At 35.4% G+C, this 19,209-nt stretch overlaps 1 protein-coding gene across 1 annotated transcript in view; it reads left to right on the forward strand.

Moving 5' to 3' along the window:
* LOC145982348 (putative sodium-dependent multivitamin transporter) overlaps positions 1–19,209 on the forward strand; it is an 89,136-nt gene that overhangs the window by 59,938 nt on the left and 9,989 nt on the right. The window contains exons 4-8 of the mRNA XM_083115905.1: positions 1,091–1,142; positions 10,785–10,852; positions 14,564–14,718; positions 14,943–15,083; positions 15,507–15,615. Coding sequence (XP_082972031.1) covers positions 1,091–1,142; positions 10,785–10,852; positions 14,564–14,718; positions 14,943–15,083; positions 15,507–15,615 — 525 coding nt within the window. The remainder of the gene's footprint in view (positions 1–1,090; positions 1,143–10,784; positions 10,853–14,563; positions 14,719–14,942; positions 15,084–15,506; positions 15,616–19,209) is intronic.

A 19,209-nucleotide genomic window follows, 5' to 3' on the forward strand; every position in this document is an offset into this window, starting at 1 on the left:
GAATTAGTAGATTTATTGTCAGTTATCATCACATAAAATGGAATAGTGCAAACACCAGAAGTGCTAGAATTTTCATAAGAAGCGTAGTGATAGCAAGGAAATGCTGAATACCATATTCTAGTAGAGTAGGTACTCAGCAATAATGTTCGCTCCTTCCCTTATTTCATTATTTTATTACCGGGGTGTAAGTAAGAAAAGGTACTAGCGAGAGGTTCAGTAACAAGGCTCAAACCATTCTATGTTCGGAGTGACGCCTCCGTCCTCCAGGTACATACCTGCGCTGACTTCCTCGATGTTCACACACCAAAACCAAATCCAATACTGAACCCGAAATTCCCTTCCGATCTTCTCAGATCGGTTCGGTTGCTTCGCTATACAAATTCCAATGCTTGTCGATTCATATCCGTCTGTCAGGCTGGTACCTTTCCACGAACGAGGCAAGTAATGGAATTTGTAATGTCTGCATTCCAAACCGACGAGAACATCCTGTCTCTGTAATGTTTCATTTTCAAGTACACCTTCTAATATTTTACCTACAAGTCAACAATAAAGTAGTGTAAAGTATTTCAAATAACGGCTGAACGAACAGACTGTTCCAGGAAGGCACACTGTGATCCAAGGTGAAGAATGTTGCCAAAGTTCATTAATACAGAGTGGATAACTATTGTGATCAGCAAGACCACTGCAGTGTTGTACGTGTTTTGGAAGGGGAAAAAAGGACGAACTGAAATATGTGCAAATAAAAACCAAATTGATATATCTAGATCTGTCCAAATTTATGACAATGTGAGTCCCTGAATGCTGTTATATAAATATGAACAACTATGGATGTGTTCCATTACATTGTTCATGGTTTAGCGTTTAAAGATATTTTCAATCACACAATCCAAGCAAGGAAGCATGTCGAGAGGAGGTGCCTATTAGAACCAGGGCTGTGTAATATGTATCTTAACAATATGGGTAATTTTTTAAAAAAAACGTTAAATAATTTGATTAATATTATTTATATATATATATATATATATATATATATATATATATATATGTATGTATGTATATGCATATATAAATTATCTCATTATCATTTCAGATTCTTTACATGGCAACATCCTTGTATGGACCAGCCTTGGCTTTGAATCAAGGTGAGCGAGCGAACAATAAATCAATCACTGGCATCCGAAGACAAGTGCCGACCTCCGTGATGGAATAGTTAGCACAGAGCGTACCACGGCAGAGGTTCCGCGTTCGAATCTCGACCTTGGCATGGGTATTCTTTGAGAGTGTTCCTTTTCAACATATCATTCACGCTCATTTTCGCGTTTATCCAAAAATGCAAGAAATGACGCTAAGTAACAAAAATCAAATCAATTCCTAAGTCCATTGGTTTATTGGGCAGACACAGCAGCCTTATCATTATGTTCCAATGCCCATTTCCAGCCAATATGAACAGAAAATCCCTTCACGTCCACATCAACTACATGTCCTTCCTTCATTGTACAGATTTCTTACCTTCAGGATTCTCATGAAGAATATGGTAAAATCTCTTTTTTCATTTCTTATGCTTGCCAAATACCGCATTCATTAAAATCTCCTGACTAAATTATTCGAATAATATTATCGAATAAATATAAATTATTTTGATTCAGTAATTTTTGGCTTTTTTAAGTATATTTGTTAGTTGTTGTATTACTCTCTAATACTGTATAAGTATTTATGAAAGTAGCTTAATGTTTTCTGGTGTAGATTATTCATTAGAATGAATCAATGTTATAATTGTAGAAGGCAACAACTTAAGGAAACAGTTATAACCATGAGCGTATATATAGTTCACGTAAGGGGGGAGTTCACCTTTTGGTATGATGAGGGTTGTGCTATATTTCATAAGGAAAAATCCGGGACACTGCTGACAGGAAGCTTCTCAGAGAGCCGGGGGTGGGGAATGCTGGACCCACAAAGGTGTGTATGTGCATATCTTAACCTATGCTTTACACATCTAAAGAAAAAAACCAGAGATCTTCTATCATTATCTTTGCAATTTCTTTTCGGTATCATAATGAACTAAGATGCTATCTCAGAATGTCGAAACTTTATTTGAGAACTGCGGACTGAACAGTGCGGACACCCAAACACTGATTGTTTACAGTAAATGACTTACTATGCAATGGAAGAGATTTGAAACTGAAATTCAGTGCTGTTAGCAGACGGTAGCGCTATCGTGAAGTTAAATATCTTTGCAGCATCTTCTTGTAACGGGATAAATCTTGTATTATCGAGAGGGAGCGGTTCGATGTACTATATGTCCAGAAACTAAATGCTCGGTGGCTGTGGCCAAATCTGGAACTAACGATGGTATGACAAATTATTTGCAACCTGTAACAATGCCCCTTCACATTTACAATACCTGAATTTTGTCACAGTAATATAGACGGGAGACAATAAGTTGCCACAGAAGTCTAGTTCTGAGTTGCAGACTTTAAGTCCATTCCAGCTTGTAAAAATAAACTAGTTTAAGTTAACAAAGTTTGCAAGATTGCTGACGATTCTTAAGACAAAATTTGAAGTTAGTTTGTTGGAGTGGTAAAGTAGTAAAGGCCTGGTCCTGTTGTCTGAAGATCGCAGGTTCGAATCTCTTTTAGAGGTAATTATCTTATTTATTACGTAGAATTAGTGTATTGTTCACTTTATAAGAAGCAAAATACGATAAATCTAATTACTCGTCGATGCAACTTAGGATGTGTTTTTCGTGTAGTTTCTCGCCGGACCCTGTGGCCGAGTGGTTAGCACATCGCGCTGCAACGCCAAGGGTCCCGGGTTCGAATCCCGCTCGGGCTTGGTTGTTTGTAAATGTCCATTCATCAATTTCATCATCTCATCACTCATCCATCAAATTAGCCAAGAGGCACAAAACGCGAAGTAAAATAAACTAAATCAATCAATCGTGAGTTTCTCCAATGCTAAATTACTTATAACAGGAGGAAATAGGGTGGACAGAGAGATATTGGCGAAACTCTTAACCCTTTAAGGCACACTCTGTGAGGTAAAATATGAGTTGATTGTTTTTTAAATAAAATAGAAGAACAATGACAACCCATATACCCAGTGGCGTAGCAATATATCGCGAGGTCCTGGGCGAGATGAGAATACGAGTCCCCAACTTGTTTTTAAATTTCAAATCTCAAAGTGACTCGATACAAAATCTTCAGAGATACGTCAGCAAATTATAATATTGATATAATAAAATATTAAAGAAAATTATATTTATTAATATCCCGGGAGCTGAAATATAAAGCTGTAGGAAGAAAGTAAGAACTGCTTATATTATTCATTGCCTGAAAGATCCTGGAATTTTACACAATAAAAAAGACTCGGCCTACTTTAACGAAAGTGCTGTTGTTTGCCAAACGTGAAGTGGATTTTATAGGGGGAAGAGAGACGCTTAGAAAGTTTTTGAAAGAGATTGGCTTTCGTTTTGCAAAATGCAAAAACAGAAGACACTTGTTGATAGAGAGAAACGATATTGTTGCTAAACGTGGAAAATTTTTTGCGAAACTTGAGGAAAAATTACATGAATGAGAAAATACCAGTTGTTTATTTTGATTAAACGTACATTCACCCTGCATATCTTGTTGGTAAATGTTGGCAGGTGGAAGGTGAGGGTAGGGTTTACTCAAGTAGAAGTGTTGGGCAAAGGTTTATTATAGTACTTGCAGGGGCAAGTGGTTTTATCCCAGGTGCTCTTCTTATTTTTAAAGCGAAGTCCACAACGGGAGATTATCACAATGAAATGAATGGAGATATTATTTTAAAGTGGCTAAACGCACATCTGTTGCCTGGTTTAACTCCCAAGAGGTTTGAAAGAAACTGGTAGGAAGCCCATCTACTCCAGGAACGGAGGACGGCTTCCCGCTTTCACAGCTTTATACACTTTCTAAGGTGAAATCCACATCCAGCTTGGTTCGATCAGCGTCTGAGAGTACTTCGGAGACTGCTTCCAAAACTGTTCGGAATTTGAGGTATCAGATTGGTTACGCAAAACGATCGCCCCTAGTGATCATATATTTTACTTTGTATGTCCTTGGGCGTTATGATTTTATTACCAGACTCATCTTTTAGTTTAGTGATGATTTGCAGTTGGTAATTTTGTCGGTATTGTAGAATGTGACTGATCGAGACAGATTCTTCGGGGTCAAAATGGGGAAGTCTACTTCTACTCACGTTTGTGAGCTGTCATGCGTACAACGATGGCTTGTATATGTTTAATTTCTGTGTGGACTGTTGCTCTGCCGATGCTTCTTCTATTAGTTCCCGCAAGACGCGAAAAAATGTTATTTATTACTCCAGTCACGGAACCGCTCTTTACCGTATCATAAACAGAATCGTATGACTGCCGGTTTTAGAAACTCGTCCCACCAACGAATGATGTCACTATGTCGCGTGCGTTGCGCGTCCCAAATTCTCCATTGCTTGTGGAATACTCGTTTCAAATCGTCATCTGATAGAATGGAAGCATTCAGTTACACTAGGGGAATATCTATGTTAAGTTCCATTACCACCGACAATGGTCCGAAAAGCATATAGGTGTGAGGTAAATCGAAGTTACTTTCTGAAGTAGTAATGGGGTAACATAGAACTGATCCAGGCGGACGCACAATTGTCTCTAATGAATGTCTCTTACCGAAATGTTTATCTACCCAAACGTCCACAAATTTAAAACCCGACACAAATTTTTGTATAGAATTTGATGTAGAAAAACCAGGACGTTGATCTTGTGGGAGCAGGACGCAATTAAAACACCCTGCAATTCGGCCGCTACGTCTGTCTCCACTCACCTACACTTCCTATTGGTAGGTATATATTTACTTATCATGTACGTTTTCGAATTGTTTCACTACTGGCGACGCGAATTTCGTTTCGCTTATTTTCTTTCAGATGTAGTTGTTTTTCCAGACCGGAACATTTTTTTACCTTCTGCCACCCATGGAGATCCTCATGGAATACATTATTGGGAAGCAACTCACAGAAAAGATAATATCTTAGTTTTAAAAAAACTTGAGATAGGAATGATGTGTTCAGTCACACATTTGACCTCAAACTTGTTCATCTTTAAAGTTTTTCTTGCAACGCAACCATCAACTGAGCATTTATTTTCTGCAGATATGGTACAGTTAGATTGTTTAGTAAAATAAGCATTTTAATATTACTCATTTAAATATAAATAAAGTTCAGGAAAGTATATTCTTAATCATTGCTTCTTTGCCACCCGATTCCAGAACATTTGTGCTAGCCCGCGTGGCGGAGTAGCTAGCAAATCAAGCTACAACGCCAGGGGTCCCGGGTTCGAATCCTGGCCTGAGCATGGATGTTTGCGAGTGTCCATTCCGCAATTTCATCATATCGTCACTCATCCTCATTTTCGTAAATGAGCCAAAAGTGGAACAAAAAGCGAAGTAAAATAAAGCAAATCAATCAATCCAGAACATTTGTGCATCTCGAAGAATCTCCTCGGGTCACCAAGACAAATGATAACATTCCGGGATTGTCCTGGAAAATCCGGGACGTATAGCACGCCTAGGTATGATCAGGCTCTCAAAATCCAGTCTATTAACCAGGACATCCAACATTTTGACACACTGTCCCAATGAATGAGGGATAGCCATTTCATATTTTTGGAATAATTTGTTGCAATTTTGCAATGTGTTGATCGTGTTCAGAGAAATTAAAGTTTCTACAATTAAAGCATTCCACCTGTATGCTGTATGGCACATTTCAGTGAATGCTAGAAAAACGGGAAAAAATTGTAGTATGTTACGAGAATACAAGGGAAAAAATAAAACGTTATGCAAGCACAGTATCAATGTTTAAGCAAGATCCAACCTTATGAGTGGCCAGTTTGTGGCCTGCAGCCGCATGACAGACCACTAAAATTATCACCAGTATAATAACGCTGTATGTGCAGAAGCACTATGGTGTAACTGAACACCAGTAGGTACGGTAACAGTACCGAAATGTAATTGTATTAAAAAAAAAAAAAACTGGATGTCACATGGCAAGTTACTCTGATGCCAGTGCTTTAAGCAAAATAAAAATAGAAATGGATCGGTTACACCAAAACACACACTTCACTCTGGCAAGTTACTTTGATGCCAGTGGTTCAACCAATAGAAAAAAAGTTGGTTCGGTTACATAAAAACACATACTTTACTCATCTGCAAATGGCAGCACAGGGATTCAACACCTAGCGTGGTAGTCAGATACGCTAACCGTTAGACGAGGAAGGCACTTCTTTGCAAGAAGTTCAGCAGTCATATTCATCTTCATGTACACTGTCCTCAACAAGTACTCCGGCACATTGTTTCTTTAAAAAGCATATTTGAAGACGATACAATTCAAGCTACACGTGTATCAATATCAATATACGCTGTATAAAACACATCTTATTACTGTACAAGGCGTAATCTAGGATGGTGTATCTTGCGTGTAAAGAATGGCTACATGCTGATGTGACATAACATTATTTTTGTCTTTGCATACTTCAAACCCGGATCTCTACATATAAGACATTCATATTACCCAGTATTGCATAATACATGACAAAACTCCGAATGCTGTACAAGCTGTGCTGCCAGAAGGCAAAGGTTTCATGTACCCTACCGTTTACTGCAATCGTATTATAGTTGCATTTGGCCATACAGCGTTATTTCACTTACTTTCCTTGCCTTTTCTACTTGTGTATGCTTTCCCTTCATCTCTCAACGTCTTCGTTTTAACGTTCTTCCATTCAGAAACGTTTAGTTTACGTTTTCTGCTTCTATTGATACGATGCACGTCGCTAGTACATAACGTTACTTAGCTGCGGTCTGCCATCTTGCTTTCACATACAGCGTGGTTCCGCTCAGAGACCAGTTTGCCAGCATACTCGTGCCAACTCTTGGGCAATGGAGAAACGAGTCTTTCAGTTTATGTCCGTCATGTTCGGTACAGCATGATTCCACTGGTAACTCAGATTATTCCAAAATGTGCCATACAGAGTTATTCGGTGGAATGATTCAACTAATGAATACAATTCCACAAGTCACGCAACTTAGAATTTATAGCTACTTTTCTGTCCATCTTGTATCAAACAACTTGATAATGTTACTGTGTTTCCCTGGTTTTCTGGCACTGTTTTTTTTAAAAAAAAAAAACAACAAATGTCTTTAAGAAGACTCGAGGGGAAAAAAATATAACTGCTTTGACAGTTTCAATGCAGTTTCTTATCGCAGAAATTCCGAAACTATCAGGAAATTACAGACATTTGGTCTGCAGTCCCACTTGGTGTGTGGAATTACGTAATTTCCTTCCCATCCGTATCCCGTCCTAAACGTCTCTAATGTAGGAAAATAAAATAAGTGCGAAGAGATTTTTAAGAACAAGCTGATAGAACAGGTAATCTGGTAATTTTACTGAACCTAAAGGAGGAGGTTGGACCCCTGGAACCCCCCTATATTAAATACGCCCTTGGTTATAACCCAAAGTATTGAACTACTTTCAATTTCCTTTTACACACATAGCATTTTTCATTCTCTAATATGAGTTTTAATAATATGAATTTGGAATCACTATCAATATTCAAGTGAATCACTATCAATATTTAAGTTTACATTGCAAGTCTAAAATTGAGTTCAAGTCTCAGGATGCATTACATTTCTCTAACACATGAAATTTCAATTTTTGGTCAATACATTACTATAACGCGTCAATTGCATAACTTGAAATTGGAAAACTTCGAGCTACTTTTGCTAAAGGATATTCACTTAGGTCACTTCATTGTTTTCATATTTTTGTTATGTAAATGAATGTATCACATGCATAGAAAGTTTGATTTCAAAAAGTATTAAAATGAAGTCATCATTTTACCAGACCTGAAGTATGACAATTTTTGTGTTATTCCTAATCCATGATTCCAACACCAAAATAAAGGAAATACAACTTTTTGCACAGGAAAATCGCACTAATTAAATTATTTCCCCAAATGCCTTCTCAAACGATTCACACCCTTCGGGAAATTATCTTATCCAGTATTGTACAATAGGCCAAAAATAATTGCCTGTTTTATCACTTCCTGTATCATCTGAATGTATTTTTCCTAAATGAACACAAACGTTTAATGCTGGGTGCTTTTTCATTTAACATTTAATGATGAACTGAAAGGTGGGCTGAAAGAGCAACTTTCTTATGAAACGTTTTAAATGATTACTTGCCATTCAACAACTCCAAATCACTTTTTTAACCAGAAGAGTTTTAAGTGTGTAATAGTCATACAGTAGTTCTCTGTTGATAAACCATACACATACACATTGATATTAAATTCATGTTCGTGTTCATACATGAGAATAAGCATTCCAAATTTATCACTATTGTTATTACTAGAGCCCGGAAGTTTGGCAAAATGCCTCTTTTTATCTACTGCTTATATTGATAAAAATTTTCCGGATATACGTTTTTTATGTTGTTTCGAATGTTTTAGAAGCCCCTTCATTTTGCCTATTTTGCCTATTTGGGACCCCACTGCCTATTTTTTAATTATAATGCCTTTTTTTGCCTTTTTCAATGAAATTTGACCATTTTTTAAAAAAATATGTTGGCATTCATTTTTCTTCGTTTATTATGTGAATAATTTTCTCCTTATTTAACTAATATTGAACTTACGCATGTTTCAACATTGCTGAAGGAGAAATTTAAAAAAAAAAGTATTTCATGATGAGTTCGGATATTGCCTCTCGGTTAACATTTCCTTGTGCATGATTTACTGCTGAAGTGGAGAGGTTGATTTCGAACACAAAGAAGATATTTCTGAAATCTCCCTCTCGAACCCGAAAATTTCAGGAAGTTGCGCCTGAGCTTAGTTTACCTCCGCAACCAGTCTTGAAGAGATGGGGAACCTGGATATCAGCAGCTATATATTATGCTGACAACCTTGAAAAATTCAGTGAGGTGATCGATGCTCTTCCAGAAAATGAAGCGGCTTCAATTCGTGAAGTGAAAAAACTCCTGTGCTATTCAGAACTGAAGAATGAACTGTCGTTTATTTTTGCACATCATGGTACATTGCCAGAGACAATTTCAAAGCTAGAGAAAAGAGGTGAGACTCTTATAGCATCCATGAAAATCTTCGAGGAATCTATGCAGCAGATGATGGAAGTGCTAGGAGAAAAGGGGTCAGCTGTTGCGGAAAAGTGCAAACGGGTAGTGAGTGCAAATGAGGACTTGAAACAATTGAAAACAATTTGTGATATTCTAAAAGGTGAAAATGCTGTTAACAGAATGAGTCCAGCTACATTAGCTTGTTTTATGTATGCTCCAATAACTTCTGTCGAAGTAGAAAGATCATTTTCTATTATGAAAAACATCCTCTCTGACAGACGACTATCAATAAATTGAGTTGTTGATTTCGTGTTTTAAGTCCACTTTATGCACAGTAAGGCTAATAGGGAATGGACCTACAGTTCAAAGTGGGATCCGAACCACCGGGTATCGAACCCGGGACCCCTTGATTGCAAGGCGACGACGCTACCACTGCGCCATCGGGGAGGCCCCGACTATCAACTTAAAAAAAAAAAAAAAAAAAAAACACCTTGTAGTTATGTGTTATCAAGACGGAAAAAATTGAAATGTTCTTCCCAATGTAGATTTTAACATGTTGCCAGAAATTATATATGAAAGTAAGCGACTTCCAAGTGTGCCTTTTTTGGTTTATTTTGCCTTTTTCATTTTTAGTGCCTATTTTCCACATTATAAATGCCTTTTTGCCTGCCCATTTTAACGAAAATAAATGCCTGAACTTCCGGGCTCTAGTTATTACCATTAAATAGAAATTATTTTCCAAGCAAATTCAAACTAACGGATTTATCCAAAACATGGGAGCAGGCTATTGATATCATCGACCTTTCTAACATCACATATTGATGTCAAAGCGTTATGATAGTCACATTTGAATACCCGAATCGTGTATTAGAATTTGTTTGAAATCGTATATCTACAAATTCCTTATAGGTAATCATTGTTCATTGTGATTATTGCGATTAGCCTAAAAAGGGTAGTGGCGATATATGAGAAGTAGAAAATTAACTTCTCCGAATTAACTTTAGAGCTCATAAGATAAATTTAAGAAAAGTAACTTATGCTGACCTCCCTTTGTCTTGTAAAATTGTGTAATTGTTCTTCATGAAATGTAAGAAAATATGAAAGCATACGTTTTATTTGTAAGCTTTAAAAGAATACATCTTGGGGGTATTACAGTAATATATTTTGTTATATCAAATAGTAGCTACGTTTCTTTCTATGAATTTGGCGATATTTAATTAGTATGTTATAATATTAAGAGTCCATTGCTGTGGAGAGTATAATCATTTGCAGCGGTTCGGGACAGTTAAGCGCCGAACATTTCCGCACAAGTTAAAAATATGGAACTTTAAATGCAGGGATGGAAATGAAGGGGGAGGGTTAGGTTTTCACTCTCTAATTCCAGGTGTTCCGTCAGAGATACTTGCGCCCAAGTTAACTCTTTACTATCATTGCTGTCTTGAAATTTAAACGGAAATAAAATTTCACATGAAATAGATACACCATGCTCAAAAAACTAACATTTAAGAGAAAGAGTGATTACGCGTACATATGTAAGCCACAATGTAGTATTAGAATATATAAAACGCCCATGTAGAATTGTTAAAGCTATTATACAAAATAAAATAGTTATTTTGTAATGCATTTTCGTTTGCAGATTAAAAAAAATATATTTTTTTCAGTGACTGGATGGAACCACTATTTCGCTGCTGGCATATTTTGCATAGTATGCGTATTTTATACCGCACTGGTAAGTAAACGTTCAGACGCTTTCTCTAATAAATGTTCTGCAGACTATGTGTTAATCATTTAATTATTTTGTGAAGTGCAAAATTACACTACGTGTCAATAATGTTCCAACTGAAACCTACCCTCGGCATTCTTTCTTTCATACTTTCATGTGGATTTTGCGATTTCTGGAAACTCACGTTGCTATAGATATTAGCGTTAATAACAATTCGTGGGTATATTACTTTTAACATCACCACTTTACCTGATATTTAGTAATTGTATTTAATATTACTTATGTAAAGACAATGCGAGAATAATAAGTATGGCAGTGAAGTATGATTCAATTATATTTTCATCTACTGTGAAGACTAATTAACATTATTTGAAATTAAAATTGTTAGCTAAAAAAGTACAATATCGATCTTTATTTTTTTTCCATTATAAGTCACAATCAATCTCCAAAATCCATGCGAAAGGCATCCGCGAGAGAGAAAAAAATGCTTATAATATGAATTCTGGAAGAGGATTGAAAAACTAACTCACACTGTTGGTTCGAATTCCACCACCACGTTAATATCTAAAAATATACAAATTATTGAAATAGCTCAGTAAAACCACACTTTTGAGAATTACACTGAATAAATCAGAAAATACATGAATTCCCAATAATTGAAAAATATAACCTATAATGTACACGTTAATATTTTTTTAATACATCAATTATATACGTTTTTACTTTGTTTGCAACGTTGTCAAATTGTCCGCAATTATATCCTATGAAGTATAATTCTTCATTATTATTCATTCTTCAAAATACAAATTAAAGTTTTACATATATTTATTGATCTCTCGAACTAGCCTTCTCATTGCCATTTTGCTACATGGAACATTGATTTCCTGATATAGTATAATGGAATAACAACTCATTCCATGCATTTCGTTTTTTACAATCTGAATTGTGTTTACTTTACTTATTTACAAGTTTCTGTAACTGCTCAATGTACAGGTTTAGCTCAAGATACTAGAACATATAAGCGTTTCTACAAGCTAAACTTAAGGTAATTCCTCACACAGAAACACACGTCCACTATTTGATTTTCTATATTTGAACTATTTCGAGCAGAATCTACATCTGCATATTCCTATCAAAAGGAAAGTTTCAAATTTTCATTTTAACTTAAGTGATTGAGGTCAATGTAAATAACAAACAATGTAAATAACAAAGATTTTTTAAAAAATTGAATTTAGTAATTTTTTATTTTTTTTATTTGATTTGCTTTATTTTACTTCGGCTTTTGTGCCACTTTTGGCTAATTTACGAAGATGGGGATAAGTGATGATATGATGAAATTGATGAATGGACACTCACAAATATCCATGCCAAGGCCAGGATTCGAACCCGGGACCCATGGCGTCGTAGAGCGATGTGCTAACCACTCCGCTACAGGGGCCGGCATTAGTATGTTCTAATAGTGAAACTGACCTTCTGACTTACAACAGATAAACTAGTTAATATGTTTGGTTTAGTAATTCTACAATGCTATAACGGCATTTTGGCTTTGTATTAATTTTGTAATCTTTCTGACGCTTCTGTATATCTCAAATAACCAAGATATATTGGAATTGTGGTTAACTTTCATGGCACTATCCAAACTCACACGTTCACTAACGGTGACGCATTTTTGGTCATATGGGGTTGTAGCTGTGTGACTGTGACCCACATATGGGTCATACATATTTCCCATATTTCCTTCTTTGAATGCTTGCCCATAAACAGCACTGCACAGCAGGCTTTTAAGTATTTTATGGCACATTGCTGAAGGATTGTTTGAAATGAACATTAGCGTCTTTCTTAGCATTGTTGAATCGAATGACGTTATAGTTCCTTTAGTCTTATTCCTTATTCATGTATCAGGGCATTGTTTGCCAGCAAAGAAATTGCTTTCTTTTTCCTTGGTAACATTGTTAGTCTGAAATATTACAATTATTATCTCCCGTACCAATGCACAAAATACACTGCTTTTAGTTATTTGCAATGTCCAGGAAAACCAGAACTTTGAATTTAACTTTCTTCTGCTTTTACACAAGTGAAATTAATATATGAGAACTATCATATCATCAAATGTATCATTGGACTTTTACTAGCAAACATATCAATGTAACATTGCTTTTATACGTTTTCCTGTCACGTTAAATCAATAAGTAACAAAGTTTTGAACCAACCGTGCATCAATATAGCTATTTTAATTCATTATACTGGGTTATATAATGAATATGTATGAATGCATATAACACATGTGCATCATAATAATACTATTACATTGTAATGCAAATATATGTTTTATTAAAAGGAAAATGCAAAATAATGCAAGTCATAATTTTGAGAAATATCAAACCTGTGTGAAAATAGAAATTATCTATGTCAATAAAACATGACGCATATGTGCGTTACTTGATACAAAGTAACAAAAAGTCATACTATATGCCGGTGAAGCACATGTACGTAATTGTAAAATTTACACGAAAATTACAAATTAAAAAATGCATGTTATATAAATCAATCCATTTCATGTTTCAAATAAACAAGATTACAAAACAGAATTAATTGGTCCATGATAAAATTATGTGGCAGCGAACTCAGATATAATAAATAAAACTGTTATTTTATGAAATTGAACACCCAAGCCTTCATTAATATTTCCAATTCAACTAATTTGAAATTTCTTGGGCAGAATTCAAATTATTATTGTGAGATTCGGTCAAAAGATCATCTGAATTTTACATACCGGATAATAAATCACACTTCCGCAATTTCTCTTTCAATATATCAGCGATATGTTTATCCTTTCTGAACTCCTTGTCAATCAAACAAACTTTAATTATGTTAATCTATGATCGTGCGACTTGTTTTAGTGCATGTATCCTCTTCTTCAGTATAAACATATTTATCATGTCTATGTTGATGATGCTCCTAGGGTTGTGTCATGTTTATTTCTTCATCTAAGTAGCAAGGCATAAATTATGTATTTCAAAATGTTTCATTAAAACTTTAATTCTTGTTAACGATTTGAAATCTGAATGTGGCTTCCTATCCAATTGGCACAAACATTTGGTTATAATCGTCTACAAATTTTTGAGAATGGCTTTGAGCTACAAGTTTAAATTTGAAACTATATACCTTTATTGATCTTCTTCAATGATGTACATCCTCTTACTACCAATTATATATCTTGGATTTGATGTGTGAATTAATTATCAAGATATACGTAATTAAATTAATTCCTCTCTTCCTTCAATGCCACGTTTCAACTATCATTACTGAGTCCTGTAACAGTTTCTTCAATATATGTTGATGTTTGAGTTTCGGCAGGAACCTTTTATAAACTCAAGGCGTTATTCCTCCAGTCAATTTTTTTTTAAAATTATGGTATTTGATCATTCATTTCGACATCTCTACGTTTTTCCTTTTTTCAAGTTTTTTGATTGTAAATTGATTCTGTGTAACATTTTAAATTTTGACTCCAATAATTTGCATGTGATACAGTTTTCTGATTTCAAGTATCCACAAATAGCTCATGACCAAAATTTAGAAAAACTATCAATAGTTTGTTAAACTTGTTTCGAACCTGAAATTGCATGCCTTGAATTCAAAATAAATATAGAGTCGCTGCTAATGAAAATGTTGTCCAATTTCAACTGCAAATCTAACGACCATAAATATTTATTTCAGGGTGGACTAAGAGCTGTTATTTGGGCAGACCTTCTGCAGGGTTTCATTATCTTTGCTGCCGAAATTGCCATCATAATTAAAGGATCTATAGAAGTTGGTAGTCCTTCTGAAGTGTGGGAAATCAATGATCGTTCTGGGAGAATCGAATTTTTCAAGTATTTCTGTTATAACACTATTACATCTTTCTTTGCATGGAATGAATTGAATATATTTCATATTGATTTTCAATTTCATACTTCAAAGAGATTCACTTTAATTCTAACGAAAGTAAATAATAATATTGCAATTCAAAATTTACTGTTTTATTTAATTTTTAATTATAGTCCCTCCATACTACCTGCAAATTAATTGAATGCTAAGATTTTAATTTAATTTGCAGTATGAATCCTGATCCAACCATACGTCACACATTCTGGAGTGTAGTTGTGGGATCAATGATAAGAGAAATGGCAAAGTTAGCCACAAACCAACAATACGTGCAAAGGTTCATGGCTGCTAGCAGTCTTAATCAGGCAAGAAAGTAAGCTTTTACATTATAGGGTGTGATAGGAATAAGTTATATAGCTGTGATACATTTTATAATTTTAAAAAGAATTGCCATTAATATTAATTGAAAGAATAATATACTTCAAACTTATATTTGTTAGTACTCTGGCAATTAAATATAGAAACACAGAATTAAACAATTCGTCTACCAATATAATATTTAAAAATTCTTCAAATAAGGTAATTAGGCCTATCTATTTGATAATATAAGGTTCATATCTGGAACAGGGCCACATACATATTACCTTACCACAGTTTATGTGTTAAATGAACAACAAATACCTCAGTCGTAATTCTTAACCTGTCCTAGTAGAAAACTGTATTTGTTATGAATATATTCTTCTTAAATATAATGTATGAATGACCTTGTACTACATTTTTATACCATTTTTTCCAGGTCTCTCTGGGCCAACATGATTGGCATATGTGCTATGTTTTCTATGACATGTTACACGGGAATGCTTACATACGCTAAATACAAAGATTGCGATCCATTGTCTACGAAGGTAAGGAAGCAAATGTTTTCTTCTATTAGTAAATGATATAGGTTTGCATTTCTGAATTTAAAAATAAGTATAGTGTATTTACGAAACTTTCAGTTGCCTTACATTCTGAAGAATATCTTTAAATAATTAATATAACTAATACTTTGGGAAACAGAAATTCCATCAGTGCGTTACCAGAATATAAGCCTACAAGTAAAAGAAGAAAAAATATTAACAATAATAATATTAAAAATAATATAGTGTGCAATATGTTGTCTGTAGAAAATTTTTTATATTAAAATTATTCAATATTGCTTGAAAAACTTAGCATTGTTATGAACTACGTATTACACATTATTCTAACTCAAATTTACAAAATATTTATAAAAACCTACTGATATCTCAGAAAGATAATAATTAGATTTTATTCTATCTTGCTTTCAATTAAACAAAATTGTTAACTATTCTATGAAAATTGTTTTTTTTTTTTTGGTAATTTATATTTCAAATAACAATATTAAGGATTTTATTTTTCGGCAAGGCATCAGAGGTAAAAAAAACCTTTTGGAGCAAGTTGAGAATGTCAGTAACTAAACATAAAACAAATATATATCCATTGTCATTGGAAGGCGAATGGACATCAAGAGCTCAAAGTTAGAACCAAGTCTAACTCGAGCACACTGACCCAATCAAGGCAGCGACAATAACAAAATTCCTCTGGCTAGACAGAATCCAGTTTGCAACTACAGGGTCGCTCTTCCTGATCGAAAGAGGGAAGTAGTAGCACCGTAGCTTGCAAGCTCATCAGAAACACGGCACGTGCCGAATCGAATAAGCACCCTGGATTTTGGAAACATAGGGTGTATGCAGATGTTATCGTTGTTGGGCTGTCTATAAGCGCCACCTTTCGGGTGCTGATAGGAAACACCTGCTGTCCGAGGTGACTGCCTCGCTCTTGTCGTGGTCGTCACCAGAGTCCTAGACGCCAGAGGGGCCGTTGTCCGATTAGGGCAGTGTGCCTTGCTCGTCCGCCTTTCCTATCTCTTCACCGAGTAAAAGAGGGATATCCACAACATATAAAACCAGTTGAACATAGTTATACTGCTACATCCTTAAGTACTTTGTTAACACCCTTGTCACATTACATGGTGGATATGCGGGGCAACGATCTCCGTACCTCTCGCATTACACTATATATAAAGTAATTCTGTAACTTCGTATTAACCTTATAAATTGAGACGCGTTGGAGGATATAATCTTTGCACGTATATATTATAATATCTTCATAATTTCGAGCGGCAAGAGGTACGAGTTCCGTTATCAGATCCTTGTTCTTTTCTGTGACATTTTTAATCTCCTTACCGAGACCGCTTATGGCGTCTATGATGGGTTAACCTTCGTAGAATTCACGATTCTTGGATTTCCAACTTTTGAATCGTTTTGCAACGTAAGCGCGAAATTTCAAGTTGTCATCAATTTTTCGTTTTGTCATTTTTTTTTATGAGAGGTTATTTTAAACGTCGTGTGACTTTGCAACATTCACAAAGTTTTTGATTTTGTTTCTGTACTTTAAGTCGCTGGGTTTTCGAGTCATGTCGATCGTAGCTTATCCGAAATCGTCACTGTTGCAACAAGAAGAGCAGAATTTAGAAAATTGATTGTAGTTTAAATCTCTACCCACGTAGTCATCGTAGAAATGTTTGAGATTGATGTGATCTTTAAGAAACAAACAAATAAAATTAGCGTTGTCGCGTAGTAACTGTTTTAGAATTATTGAAAAAGTTTGAGCTTGGTAAAAGCAATCCATTCTCCTGTGACGACCTTGGGTGAAAAAGTTGCGAATTTCATTTTGATTTTCTAAAATTACATCGCCGAGGACCACTACAGAATTTTCGTGGCAGCGTTCGAGTGGTTTGATTTCCGATTCGAAGATAGCTATGTCTAGACCCTCGTACAAATTAATGAGTTGCTGGTATTTCGGTTGTTCCAAACTTTTGGAGAACGCATACAAGTGTCTGTTCTTCCCATCTAATCAATTCGGTGCAAGGAGAAAATTGTTCACCAGTAACGTAGTTTTTCCACAAGCAGAAGGACCAACGATAAGACAACGAATGTTATCGGGTAGCAACTCACCATTCTTTTTTTTTTAGTTTGACATTTAAAACCTGGCAAACGCTTCACCACGTTCCACGTACTCATAGAATCACTTCGTTTGCATTGATCTAACTCTTCTCCAGAAGTCCCAGCCATTTTGCCAACAGTTAGTTATTTTTTCTGCGCGATACTTACTCGATGAGATACGTGTCGGTTTATTTAGTTTTAGAGAGCTCCTCTTCGTAAAACCTTCCTTTCAAAATTTCATCGCCAATAACCTTTATTATATACGTCTGACGGTTTCCGGGTAGAACTCGAACTACGGTAAAAGTTCCGTGCTCCAATTTCTTTCTGAATCCTTTCTTGAACGTACGTTTGAATTTGCTGATCCTCACCTGATCTCCTAATTTGTACTTAGGTTTCTTGGTCATAGGACGGTGCTTTGGAGACTAAGCAGTAGAAATTTAACGCCGCTCTTTAGATTTAGTAACGTCGACGGGTTTCATTCGTATCGTGCTGTGAACTGTGTGATAGTAATCGTTTGCGAGTTCCGGTATAATGTCGACCCATTTGTAATTACCCTGAAACGTGAACCGTTTCCACATGCGTGTTTTCAAAGTTCGGTTCAAGCATTCCACTATGCTGGCTTTTATGTGACTTAAAGTTGAATAATGATGAATGTTGTGTTTTCAAAAGAAATGCTGGAATACGGAGTTGTAAAATTCCTTGCCGTTGTCCGTTTGAAGGAATCAAGGTCGTCTGCTACTTTCATCGAAAATTGTTTTGAATGCTTCGACTACACATGTTACCGTTTTGGTTTTTAGAGGTAAAGCCCCACTCACATTTTGAAAATGTATCTATGACGGTGAGGACGTACTTGCTGCCTTTGCAGATTGTATGTAAATTCTTCAAATTACCGCTACTCATTTCGACAAGGTCCTATTGCCACAAATCATCTATGCCTTTTGTCACCACCGCTAAACGTTTGTAGTTGCGACACACAGATTTGTGCAACTCGTTCGTTATATCCTTACTAGATATTGAGTGAGAGATTTCGCTTGAAGAGAATGACTAACGTAATTGGATGTTTCGAAGGTGGCACTTCACTGGTATTTTGAATAAAAAGTTTTATCTCCAGCGACCACACACAAAAAAAACGTAAGTTCTTCATCCTTACGTATTTCATATACAGAATGAGTTTCATCCCAGTACGCTAAAGGGTTCCTGCCTTCTGGACTCATGGCTTGCTTATTAATGTCATTGTAGGAATGGCGATCTGTTTTCGATGAACCCAGTATTAAAATTCGTGTATTTTTATGGTACCGTCGATTAAAATCTGTAATATGGTTTATGTGGGCTCTATATGTACAACTTGTTGTCCTTAACGAACGTGGAAGTTTTTTGCTGGTTCGGTATGCTATTGATTTCGATAGCTGGCAAGAAAAATAAATTTGGCAATTTGAGTATAGATAGTTACAAGATTACTGTGAACGTGTCCCAGTCTATTTTCTTTGGCTAACA

Source organism: Lepisma saccharinum, unplaced genomic scaffold (assembly GCF_977018435.1).
Source record: "Lepisma saccharinum unplaced genomic scaffold, izLepSacc3.1 HAP1_SCAFFOLD_142, whole genome shotgun sequence".
In the NCBI taxonomy this organism is placed as follows: Eukaryota; Metazoa; Arthropoda; class Insecta; order Zygentoma; family Lepismatidae; genus Lepisma; species Lepisma saccharinum.